General features: G+C 35.1%; 1 protein-coding gene across 8 annotated transcripts; it reads left to right on the top strand.

The window, feature by feature from the left end:
* Positions 1–4045: 4045 nt before the first annotated feature.
* LOC112790650 (lysine-specific demethylase JMJ18) lies at positions 4046–12027 on the top strand. Of its 8 annotated transcripts, none has more exons than XR_011879947.1 (12): positions 4046–4534; positions 5349–5442; positions 6273–6344; positions 6569–6646; positions 6749–7261; positions 7358–7579; positions 7708–7869; positions 8228–8596; positions 8755–9784; positions 9876–9979; positions 10168–11029; positions 11302–12027. XR_011879947.1 is itself a non-coding variant. In XM_025833152.3 (12 exons), exons 2-12 carry the CDS (start codon positions 5401–5403, stop codon positions 11653–11655), a joined length of 3144 nt encoding a protein of 1047 aa, XP_025688937.1. In that variant the 5' UTR covers positions 4486–4534; positions 5349–5400; the 3' UTR covers positions 11656–12027. The 8 variants fall into 8 exon arrangements, 4 of the variants coding, with proteins under 4 accessions (XP_025688937.1, XP_025688938.1, XP_025688935.1 ...); XM_025833152.3 differs by having other exon boundaries at positions 4486–4534; positions 10832–11029; XM_025833153.3 differs by having other exon boundaries at positions 4489–4528; positions 10832–11029.
* The last annotated feature ends 1015 nt before the right edge of the window (positions 12028–13042 follow it).

Genomic DNA, 13042 nt, shown 5'->3' with positions numbered 1-13042 from the left:
CAAACTCAACAATCCCCGGCAACGGTGCCAAAAACTTGGTGGACGAAATTGTGATACAGGAGTTCCAGGCACTGTTAGAGAAGCTCACAACTCCGTTCAACTTAACCAGCAAGTGTACTGGGTCATCCAAGTAATACATTACGTGAGTAAGGGTCGATCCCACAGAGATTATTGGTATGAAGCAAGCTATGGTCACCTTGTAAATCTCAGTTAGGCAGATTAAATAGTTATGGGTATCGAAAATTAATAATAAAAAGAAAATAAAAAGGGATAGAAATACTTATGTAAATCACTAGTGGGAATTTCAGATAGGCGTATGGAGATGCTGTGCTCCTCTCGTATCTCTACTTTTTTATTACATTCATCCAATCCTTCTTACTCCTTTCCATGGCAAGCTGTATGTAGGGTATCACCATCATCAATGGCTACTTTTAATCCTCTCGGGAAAATGGTCCTATGCGCTGTCACTGCACGGCTAATCGTCTGGAGGCATCACCCTTGTTGATAGCTACATCCCATCCTCTCAGTGAAAATGGTCCAAATGCTCTGTCACAGCACGGCTAATCATCTGTCGGTTCTCAATCAGGTTGGAGTAGAATCCATTGATTCTTTTGCGTTTGTCATCATGCCCCGCCTTCAGGAGTTTGAAGCTCGTCACAGTCATTCAATACCGGAATCCTACTCGGAATACCACAGACAAGGTTAGACTTTCCGGATTCCCAAGATCCTACTCGGAATACCACAGACAAGGTTAGACTTTTCGGATCCTCATGAATGCCGCCATCTATCTAGCTTATACCACGAAGATTCTGTTGGGGAATCTAAGAGATATGCGCCCGGCCTAAGGTAGAACGGAAGTGGTTGTCAGTCACGCGCGTTTATAGGTGAGAATGATAATGAGTGTCATGGATCATCACATTCATCAAGTTGAAGTGCAACGTATATCTTGGAATAAGAATAAAAGAGAATTGAATAGAAAATAATAGTAATTGTATTGAAACTTGAAGTACAGCAGAGCTCCACACCCTTAATCTATGGTGTGCAGAAACTCCACTGTTGAAAATACATAAGTGAAAGGTTCAGGCATGGCCGAATGGCCAGCCCCCTAAAACGTGATCAATGGCCTCTTAAGATGAAGAATAAAACAAAACTGAGACCAAAGATGAAACGTGGTCAAAAGACGACTAATACAATAGTAAAAAGTCTTATTTATACTAAACTAGCTACTAGGGTTTACATGAGTAAGTAATTGATGCATAAATCCACTTCCGGGGCCCACTTGGTGTATGTTTGGGCTGAGCTTGATCTATCCACGAGCTGAGGCTTTTCTTGGAGTTGAACTCCAAGTTATAACGTGTTTTGGGCGTTCAATTCCGGATCATGACGTGTTTCTGGCGTTTAACTCCAGACAGCAGCATGTACTTGGCATTCAACGCCAAATTACGTCGTCAATTTCCGAATAAAGTATGGACTATTATATATTGCTGGAAAGCTCTGGATGTCTACATTCCAACGCCATTAAGAGCGCGCCATTTGGAGTTCTGTAGCTCCAGAAAATCCATTTTTAGTGCAGGGAGGTCAGATTCCAACAGCATCAGCAGTCCTTTTGTCAACTTTTTTCAGAGTTTTGCTCAAGTCCGTCAATTTCAGCCAGAAATTACCTGAAATCACAGAAAAACACAAAAACTCATAGTAGAGTCCAGAAATATGAATTTAACATAAAAACTAATGAAAACATCCCTGAAAGTAGCTTAAACTTACTAAAAACTACCTAAAAACAATGCTAAAAAGCGTATAAATTATCCGCTCATCAGGTTCAGTCACAGCCTCCATAGTGAGGGACTTGCACTCTTCCCTTGGATTTACTTCCGTGTTACTGGGAAGAGTGTTGGAGAGGATCTTTGGGATCCTTTTGCTCAACTATCCCACTTGTATCTCCAAGTTCCTGATGGATGACCTAGTTTCTTCCATGAAATTATGAGTGGTCTTGGAGAGGTTAGAGATTATGGTAACCAGGTCAGAGAGGCTTTGTGTGGGAGTCTCCGTCTGCTGCTAAGAGGGTTGGAATGGCCTGTTATTGAACCTGTTTTGGTTCGTTCCACCCTTATTGTTGCTGAAGCCTTGTTGAGGCTTCTATTGATCTCTCCACTTAAAATTCGAGTGGTTTCACTATCCTCGATTGAAAGTATTCGAATAAGGATTATTGTTGGAGTTTCTGGAGGTGTTTTTCATGTAGTTCACCTCCTTCATTGTGGTTCAGGTGTTATCACTAGCGTCTAATTCAGGTGTTGTTTCTGGACAGTAAGCATTTGAGCTCTGCGTTCCACTCAAGTGCTGAGAGATCATGTTGATCTGCTGAGACATGAACTTGTTCTGAGCCAAGATGGCGTCTAAGGTGTCCACTTCCAAGACAGTTCTCTTCTGAGCTACCCCATTGTTCACAAGGTTCCTATCAAAAGTGTACATATACGGTTGTTGGCAACCATGTCTATGAGCTTCTGTGCCTCTTCAGGCGTCTTCTTAAAGTGGAGGGATCCACCTGCAGAGTGGTCCGATGACATCTTGGATGCCTCAGATAGGCCATCATAGAAGATTTCTAGCATGGTCTAATCTTAAATCATGTCAGTAGGACATCTTCTAATCAGTTACTTGTATCTTTCCCAAACTTCACAGAGGGATTCATCCTCTTTTTTTGTCTGAAGGTCTGAACTTCCACCCTAAGCTTACTCAACTTTTGAGGTGTGAAGAACTTGGTCGAGAATCCATTAACTACCTTCTCCCATGTGTCTAGGCTTTCTTTAGGCTGAGAATCCAGCCATAGCCTTGCTCGGTCTCTTACAGCAAAAGGAAAGAGCATGACCTTGTAAACTTCTGGATTTACTCCATTAGTCTTAACAGTGTCACATATCTGCAGAAAGTCAGATATAAATTTGTTGGGATCTTCCTATAGAAGTCCATAAAACTGGCAATTCTATTTTACTAGAGTGACCAGTTGAGGCTTCAACTCAAAGTTGTTTGCACCAATGGCAGGGATGGAGATGTTGCGCCCATAGAAATAAGAATTGGGCCCAATCAAGTTAAAAGGCCCAATCTGGAAGATTGGCTTCCACTGCTTGTTCGACCTCCTCCAAGAGGCCGGGTTCGACGTAAGCAAGCAACCAACACCTCTCCGAACGAGTAACTGCCTCCCCAAATCTCTCACCTACTTCTAGAAGAGAGATCTCAACAACCCTAAGATAAAGGAGAGGTTATCCACCATCAAAGGTGGAGCTACTTCAACGGTAGTTATTGGTTCATTCACTATAAATATATTGATACACTCAAGTAAACTTAAGTTCCAATATTTAAGTATTGGAGTGTCTTGCAGGTACCACCTCGGCCCCTACCTATTCAAACATATATGTACAATTCGAACGGCGGCTCCCAAACGTGAACAAGTTAGAGACCACCATCCTTCATCGTTTGGACTTTCTATTCGAGTCCAATCATCCGATTCAGGTAAACCTCCGGAACAACCATATTTTTAAAAAAAATATATATAAGATAAATTTAGAGATATCTTAATATTTTTGTGCGCTATTTAAATATTTATTCAAATATTGTCAAAAAAATTTAAATCAAATGAATAAATCATTTGTTAAATATAAAATTTTTTTATTACTTACAAAAAAATATAATATTTATTAATTATTTTTATTATATTTTAAACGATTTAAGACTAGTTTATCTATAATATATTTTAGAAACTTTTTGGACAGCATTCAAATCTTTCGAATAATGAATTGCAATTACCTTGCGTTTCAAAAAACCAGGTGCGATTTTAATAGTTTATTGACTTTATTCTTATTTTTTAAAATTCTATGATAATTTCTTTTAACAGCATTTTTGCATCTCAAAATTTGGGGTTGCCATTGTTTTATGTTCTTCACTTGACAGCAGAACTGCAGAAGAGTACTTGAGCGAGGTCCCACCGAAAAAAAATAAATAAATAAAAGAGGATAAAAGAAACTTATCAGTTATGAGGACATCTGTACATGGGTTAGTTGGTTACTTGGTTTGTTTGATTTAATACTGCGTGCGTTATAGCGGCTAGCGGATTCACGATTGACTCTCTCGCCTACATCTTATTTTTAATATTTGTTATTTTCATTAATTTTTTATGAACTTATTATTATTTATAACTTTTTTATATTGTTATAGTTCCACTTTTTTATTTGTTTGAAAACTATTTTCTAATATGAATGCTCAAAAATTTATAATTAAAATTTTAAATTTTAATAAAAAAATTTAATAATAGATATTCTTACTCTGATTAAGATTACAGAAATAAAAAATTTTGGACAAGTCATAATTTTTTTATAAATTTATATAATCTTAAAAAATGTACAGTATTATTATTTTAATAAAAAACTATTTTATATTCTAAAAAGCTATTCTTTTAATATTAAAAAATTAGTTATAAAAAGATAATAAAATGTTCCAAAACACCTCGACACGTCTTTCAAGGTAGAATCTTCGCTTCTCTAAGGTTGAGGTACACTTTCCTTGTTTTTTTTTGCTGCTATTTTTTTTTATAAAATAAAATAAAAGGTGGCTTCAAATTTTGAAAATATAGTTTGTTGTAGTTAAATTAGATGAAAATCCAGACTAAAAAAAAAATAAATGAAAATGTTTGAAGAGTATTTGGTTTACATTACTTTTTGTCAAAGGTTCGCTTATTTATATCTTCTTCCCCTTATTTCGATTTTGTTAATTTTTATTTCCCATTCCAATTCCACCTGTCAAATTAAATTTAAATTATTTACCCAGTCAAATACTCATATTCTTCTGTTTCTGTTTTTTCTCCCATTTTAGTTTTAAATTTTTAAATTTAATTCTTGACCCGTTTTGATATTTTGAGCATTTGATGCCAAGAAAGATTCATAAGATTTTTATACCTTTCTCTTTCTGTTGCAATTTGTAGGTTATCATTATTATTATTTATTATTATTAGGGGTTTCACTGAATTTTTGCTTAGGCATGCAAATTAAATTGTGCATTTAGGTTTTTGTTCTAGAGGAATTTTCTTGGCTTATTAATTACTACGCAATCAGAACGTGAGAACATCCAAGTTATCTTTTGTTGCATTGGGTAGGTATTTTGATGTTGCATTTGTTTCTTTCTTTCCTTCTTTTTAAATTAATTTTATTCTTTCTATTTTCTGTTTGCACCTTTTTAAGGTTTCTTTTGTGTTCAGTTAGTTTGCTAATAAAGTAGAAAACTGTTTCTTGTATGTCTCTTAGATCGATTTTCTATTACCCTGAAATGAGGTTAGTCTAAAGGTCTCTCTTGTATTCTTTCTGTTGCAGGAATAATTAATTAGGTTTTGTTTACCCCTGTTTATCATAAATTTTGCATTGAATGGAACAGCTGATATTGGCTGCAGAATCTGACATCAAAGAGGTTGGTTTTTCAAACCCTAGCAATGCATTGTATGAATTTGTTTCTGCAATCCTTCATGCATTCACGGAATATTTATATTTATATATGCTGCTCCTCTGTTTGAATCTTCTTTCCTCTGTTTTCTTTTGGATCTCAGCTTTCTGATCTTGCTATTTTTCTGAAATTTGATTGTTTTTCCCTTTTTTTTTTCTTTGGCTATTCTTGGATTAACTTAACCCTTTTTTTCTCATTTTGCTTGCAGCATTATGAATTTGTATCATCGTTGTTTATTCTACCTCAGTTTATGAGCTAATTTTCTCCTGCTCTGAAGTATGATGTGAAATTGCTTGAAAAATATGTTATTTAATCGATAATCTCTGCACCAAGTTGTTTCTAGTCATTGGCTGTTTCTATTTCTACAATATTTAGTATTTGGTTTCTGTTTTTAGTTACCAAATGATTCTAGTTAAAAGTTCATCTTAGATTTTGTGACTCTCATGATTGACATCATTGAATGTTTCCTCTTCTCTAATTCCCTAAAAAGGTTATTGGTTAGCAACTGGAATCTATTAGATTTCATTAGACGTGTCCCTGGTGAATTATAACACAAAGTGATATTTATGTTCAAACTTGTATATAATTTAATCTTGAGTAGTTTTTTTGCATTCATATTTTTAAGTATTCAATCCCATAATCTCTGACATGCTATTGTGCGTGTTTTTGTCAAATCTTTTGGCAATGTTTGATTGTTATAACATTAGTCATAGTTTTCTCCAATTCACTGTTTGTTCTATGACTACGTTTGCCGGGGTTGCTTTTGTAACAAATTTATCATTCTTACATTTTGGCAGGACTCCCCTTTGAGGCCAAAGCCAAAAAGTAATGATGCACCTGAGCCTTCTGGCAGTCCTAGAAGTAGAATGGTAAGCAGTATGATCTGACTACTGTATCATTTATCATAGGATCCTGTGCTTAAAACTTTTTATGATTGCTCCACTCATGCAAAGCAATATTTACATGATAACCATGAAGCATTTCTTCTAACTTGATTTGTCTGATTCTCATTCTTTTTAGAGCATAACAGTATACTCAATGAAGTCAATGACTACTTTCAATTTCTTAAACATTTATCTTATTACTGTTCTAGGTCTCTGCTAGATGGGATCCAGCTGAGGCATGCCGACCCATAATTGATGAAGCACCCGTGTTCTATCCTACTAATGAGGTGCTTATTATTGTCAGTTCTTCATATTGTTGCTTTGGTGGTAGCATATGCAGCAAGATTGAATTTTGAATAATGTTTTTTCTTGTATTGACTTCTCTTTAGGAATTTGAAGACACACTTGGTTACATAGCGAAGATACGCCCCCAAGCTGAACCCCATGGAATATGCAGGATTGTCCCTCCTGCTTGCTGGGTGCCACCTTGCCCTCTGAAGGAGAAAGATATATGGGAAAATGCTAAATTTTCCACCCGTATTCAGCAGATTGATTTGCTTCAAAACAGGGAGCCCATGAAAAAGAAAAAAAGGGGAAGGAAACGGAAACGTAGAAATCACTCCAAAATGGGAACATGCAGGAGATTGGTCAATTCAAGTTCAGGAGCTAATAGTGCTCCTGAACCTGATGAGAAATTTGGATTCCAATCAGGGTCAGACTTCACATTTAAAGACTTTCAGCTGTATGCTAATTATTTTAAGGAATGCTACTTTCGGTTAAAAGATCCTGGTGAAGATGAAAAATTTAGCAATGATAGCTACCAGAGGAGATGGCAGCCCTCAGTGGAGGAAATTGAAGGTGAATATTGGCGAATAATTGAGCAACCAACTGATGAGGTTGAGGTATAGCATAATTTATTATTAACAATAAAATTGGTCTTGCTGTTATGTAATTGTGCAAAAATCTATGCATGTTACTCTAATACTCTTGTATATTAGGTGTATTATGGTGCAGACTTGGAAACTGGATCAGTCGGAAGTGGTTTTCCGAAATCATCATCCTTAACTAAGAGCGACTCGAATCAATATGCCCTCTCTGGTTGGAATCTCAATAATTTTGCGCGACTACCAGGTTCGGTACTTAGTTTTGAAGGAAGTGACATCTCAGGAGTTCTTGTGCCGTGGCTATATGTTGGCATGTGCTTTTCATCATTTTGCTGGGTAAGTGTAGTCACTTTTCTTTTTCAATTTTTACCCCTCTTTTCCTTTTTTTGCCTCCCATGTTTCAAATTGGAACAATTTTCTATTGACAATAACGCAATGCCTTTGTTACCTTCTTCTTGGAACAGCATGTGGAGGATCATCACCTTTATTCTCTTAATTACCTGCACTGGGGTGACCCAAAAGTATGGTATGGGGTACCTGGAAACCATGCCTCAGCTTTGGAAGATACAATGAAGAAGCACTTACCTGATTTATTTGAGGAACAGCCAAATCTACTCAATGATCTGGTACATTGCTACAGCTTAGACATAATTTGTTTTCAAGTGTTGCTACTTTGTTATTTCCACGTAGACATGGATGCAGTGAGATTCTAGCTGATGAAAATGTATACTTTATGAGTGCAGTTTGCTAGGAAATGAGCTCAATGTGACATGGAATTTAAGAAAACTATAATTATATGATGGCATTTATATGTATAATATGTCCCTCCTGGTTCATTATCACTTATTCTGATCAAGCTAGTTTAAGATCCCTTTATATATAGAATTATAAAGTAAAAGATAGAATTTATTTAATAATCTGTGTACAGTACATTGCTTCATAGTTTTGGAATGGTTATGATATATGACTTTCATCTTTGAGCAGGTTACACAGTTATCTCCTTCGATTCTTAAATCTGAGGGTGTGCCTGTATATCGTACTGTCCAGCACTCTGGGGAGTTTGTTATTACTTTTCCAAGGGCATACCACTCTGGCTTCAATTGCGGCTTCAACTGTGCAGAGGCAGTGAATGTGGCTCCTGTTGATTGGCTAATGCATGGCCAGAATGCTGTTGAGCTTTATAGCTTGCAGAGTCGTAAGACATCCTTGTCGCATGACAAGCTGTTATTTGGATCAGCACAGGAAGCTGTACAGGCCCTCGCAGAACTAGCTCTTCATGGAAAAGAAACTCCAAAATGTTTGAAATGGAGAAGTGTCTGCGGGAAAGAGGGAGTTCTAACAAAGGCCATTAAGGTAATTTATATTCTACTTTCTCCTTTTTTATTTTAGCCACTTCCAAAATTCTTGAGAAGTTGCATGTGATTTTGGAACTCATTTATTATATAGGTAAATTAACATGCAGAATCTGATTTTTCTTCACTTTACTTTTTTGTTACCCTCATTTGTAACAGACAAGGATAAAGATGGAAGAAGAGAGGCTGGGATGTCTTCCAACACATTTGAAGTTGCTAAAGATGGACAAAGACTTCGATTCTTATGATGAAAGAGAATGCTTCTCTTGCTTCTATGACTTGCATTTATCTGCTGTGGGATGTGAGTGCTCTAGGGACATATATTCTTGTCTTAAGCACTCAAAGTTTTTATGCTCTTGCGCAATGGATAAAAGATTTGTTCTTTTTCGTTATACCATAGATGAACTAAAATCTTTGGTTGAAGCATTAGAAGGAGAATCACATGCTATTAAGGTGTGGGCAAATAAAAGGCTTGGAATGGTATCTACTGTTTCCAGTGAGGTTTGCATGTATGAACCAGATATGGAGAAAGACATGTACAAAGCAAAGAATCCCAAAGAAGAGGAGACCTCGGTAATAGGAGCCACGAATAACTCAAATTTAAATATACCTAGCAGGCCTCATAGTCATGTCACTTCAGAGATAGTTCAGTCAGAGTCTCACGATGTAACTTCTGGTGCATCATATGGAATTATAGAAAATCATAATCATAGGATTGATAAAAAGTTGGTCGCAGATAATGGACATAAAGTGGACCAGGAAGGTTCATTGGATTTGAATGTTGAAGCTGTATCAGATGGAAATGAAAATAATTTGCTGCTTAAGAGTTTCTTAACAGAGGAAAAATTATGTTGCTCCGGCTCTGGAACAAAACAAGAAAACATTGGGCTTGCTGGCGAGCATAACCTATCACAGTTTTGTGTTCTGAAGACAGAACTTTCATCATGTTCAAGTGTTGTTGCTTATTCTGGTCCATTTAATGGTGGAAAATTTGGGATAGATTCAAATTCTGGAAAGCATCCTAACTGCATGGTTAAAAGGGAAATCATTGACTCGATGAATAGAAGTATATCTTTGAGTGATGAAAGCCATCTAATGCAAGTGTTTGGTACTACTGTGAAGCTTATAAGTTTGGGATCTGTTGCTTATGGAAAACTATGGTGCACTAAGCAGGCAATATATCCAAGAGGTAGGATATTTCTTTGATTAGATTATCGCTTTTAATCTTTCTTTCCCTTTTCTCCGAGTTTTAACTTCTCTATTTTTTTGAACATATGAAGGATTCAAGAGTCTAGTTAGCTTCTTTAGCATTCTTGATCCAGCAAGAATATGTAGCTATATTTCTGAAGTTGTTGATGCTGGATTTCTTGGACCTCTTTTCAAGGTATCACGCCTAACCTGGTTTTCATTTTAAATTCAAAATCATGTTGACAAGTAACTCTCTTGATTTGTTTTATTTATAATTTGTATGCACATATTTTTAGTTTTTATTGCAATTGGATTAATAATTACCAGCTCCGTCAACTTTTGATTTCGCTTTTTATGCCATCTATGTTCCTTTTTCTTTTATAGTATTGAAGAGATGAGTGCAGACTGCAAAGCAGGTGTAAGATAAAAAGATGCTCAAATTTTTTGACACTATACTCTCTTGGGGTCTTAACATTAAATTGATGACAAGCTACTCCTAAATGAATGTGAAAATAGCCTGTCGTGGAGTATTAAGATCTCATATCACCAATGTTAATGTAAACTTAAATTCTAGGATCAAATGTTTTAGAGCATGATTTGTCATTTTTTTTTATCATAGAATATGATTAAGAGAAGTTCTGAAGATGATAATGACAAAATAGTGGGACCTAGAATTGAATGATTGAGAAATGGAATTGTCGAAAAAGGTGTGAGTATTTTTTTTCTGGGATCTGTCAATTAAAATAATGGAGAAATACATGGTAATGTAGACCATTATTTTCAAGCTAGGTAGATGAAATATAAAAGTGATTCCGGAATTATTCAAGTTTAAAGGAAGATTATACTGTGCAACTAAAAGATTGGCTGCGAGGCAGAACATTGGGCAATGAAGAGCTAACAAGAGATAAAAGATCAATTTTGCAAAGACGATGATGTTGCTTTAGAAAAGTGGACATACTAGACAAGATATAATTAGGGTAGAATGTATTTGCTTTGACTTATTTTTCATTTTATGTATCTCTCTCATTACTATATGAATAAATTTTAGGTTACCCTGGAAGGTCATCCAAATGAGGTGTTCACTGATACCACAGCAGACAAGTGCTGGGAATCAATTCTAAAGAGACTACATGATGAAATCGTTAGGCAAAGGAGTCTAGGTGAACTAGAACTTCCTCCGATAGAGCTTTTGAAAAGCATTAATGGTCATAGAATGTTTGGCTTCCATTTGCCATCTGTTATTCAGGTAATGTGAACACATGAATCTTTAATATATTTGCTGCTACTTTAACAAAAACTAATAATATTGGATATCTTCTCTAAGATTTATGTCACGTTACTTGAAGCTCTACTGAATTCTGCTGAACTAGATTGACATTGTTAGCTTATCATGGAAGTTTAAAGGACTGTTGGACCAATTTGAGTGTAATTTAGTAAAATTTTAAATGGATCCTCTATTGTGTTTCCTTGGAATTATCTGTCACTTCTCATGTATTTTATTTTGACGACCTTTATCAGGCCATTGAAGCGCAGGATCTCACTCATCAGTGTGCAGAGTACTGGAACCACAAAGGTGCCCTCACTTCACAGGGCCGCGCGATTAAAAAGTTCAAAGATGGTTCAGGTAGCTCTTCAGGTAGTGGCAATACCAAAGTTTTTGGCATCAATTTAATTAAGCAGGAAGATGATGACATAGGTGGAAGTTGTCATTCCCTTGGAGAGATGCAATCAATATTACAGGGATTGCTAAAAAGGGCAAGTGCTGATGAGTTAAGCGCAATGCGTAAGTTATTCAGCTCGGACGCTTTGTGCTCCCAGTGGAGAATGACATTCTTATCCCTGATGGAGGAGATCAATAAAGCTGGTAGATAAAAGAAAAATAAGGTTTCAGTTCTTTGACTCCTGGGATAGTCATTTCAATTTAATTGCTAGGGTAGGTCCATTCTTTAAGAGATCAATTAAACTGAAGTTGCTGAGTGAAACACATGATAAAATTTTGCTACTTTTGCCCACAATCAATGACCAGATTATAGACGGATAATGCCATTGACCAATTCAGGCTTTCATTAGAAAGTATCTTTCTTTTTTTTTTCATTTTTATAAGGCTTAGAATTTTAGCTGCTACTAGACTTAGGTTAAATATTTTGTCCACATTATCTCTCATCAATTCCTGTATATACACACAAATACAAATGCTGATATTACAATAATAATAGTAGAGGGAAAATGCATGGTCAGATGTCATATTCAGTTATTCACTATGCTAATGCTTCTTGCGTTGTTCCTTAGTTTGGGTGGCTCCTTTAATAAAACCAACAAAAAAAGAAAAAAAACATCAAATTCAATATGAAAATTTCAAGGGTTCGGTAATTTGTGCATTCCCTTGTCTTTTTTAGGGGACAAGCAATGTGGTGCGTATATTTATACTTTTCCTCTAAAGTGGCATCTTTGTTAATTTCTAATGTAAAGTCTATTTACTCCACATATTGGTTTGTTGTTTAACCAAAGCTTGTTGTGCCATTTAGAGTTAAATTTCTTTTGAATAAACTTAAGGGGATTCTTGTTAAATAAGATCCGAATCCTAAACTTAATATGCGAACGGTAGAACCTTCGAAATTTGTAGTCATTACGAGGAGAATGTTAGTATATCAATATTTTTAGGGGAAAAAAAAAGTGGAGAGTTGGCTGATATTATATTATTTTATTTTTTTGGTTTCTTACGGTATCTCTCAATCTGACAAGCCAATGACTAATGTGCTGCGATACTTTCATTTAAGGGTTTACCATTGATCAATAGATTGCTGCATGGGTTGATGTTAGTTTAGATATAAAGCAAAAAACAGAAGAGTGTTAGTAATTTAACATTCAATTATATTATGAATATACAAATTTTTTTTATCAAATTATTGGTATAAATACATATTAAATATAAAATATACATTTAAAATAAACATAATTATTAGAATCAACTGATTGAGTCACCAGTTTAATTGGTAGCTCACATATCGAATCGGTTGACTTGGTCATAATTAAATAATTATATAAAATTTAATTTAATTTTTTTATTTTCATAATAAATACTTTTTTAATTTTATTTTGTATTAAATTAACTCTTATTTTTAAATTTGAATAATTCATTAATTAATTTATATTTATTTTGCTCTTTAAATATTTATAAGTTTATATTTATTATATTCTTCAAGTATTTATAAAAAAATTTCATCATATGAAAATAAAAAAAATTCTAATTAATAAAAAA

Source organism: Arachis hypogaea, chromosome 3, assembly GCF_003086295.3.
Source record: "Arachis hypogaea cultivar Tifrunner chromosome 3, arahy.Tifrunner.gnm2.J5K5, whole genome shotgun sequence".
Lineage (NCBI taxonomy): Eukaryota > Viridiplantae > Streptophyta > Magnoliopsida > Fabales > Fabaceae > Arachis > Arachis hypogaea.
Note: the sequence above shows the minus strand (reverse complement) of the source record. Positions and strands in the feature narration are given on the sequence as shown.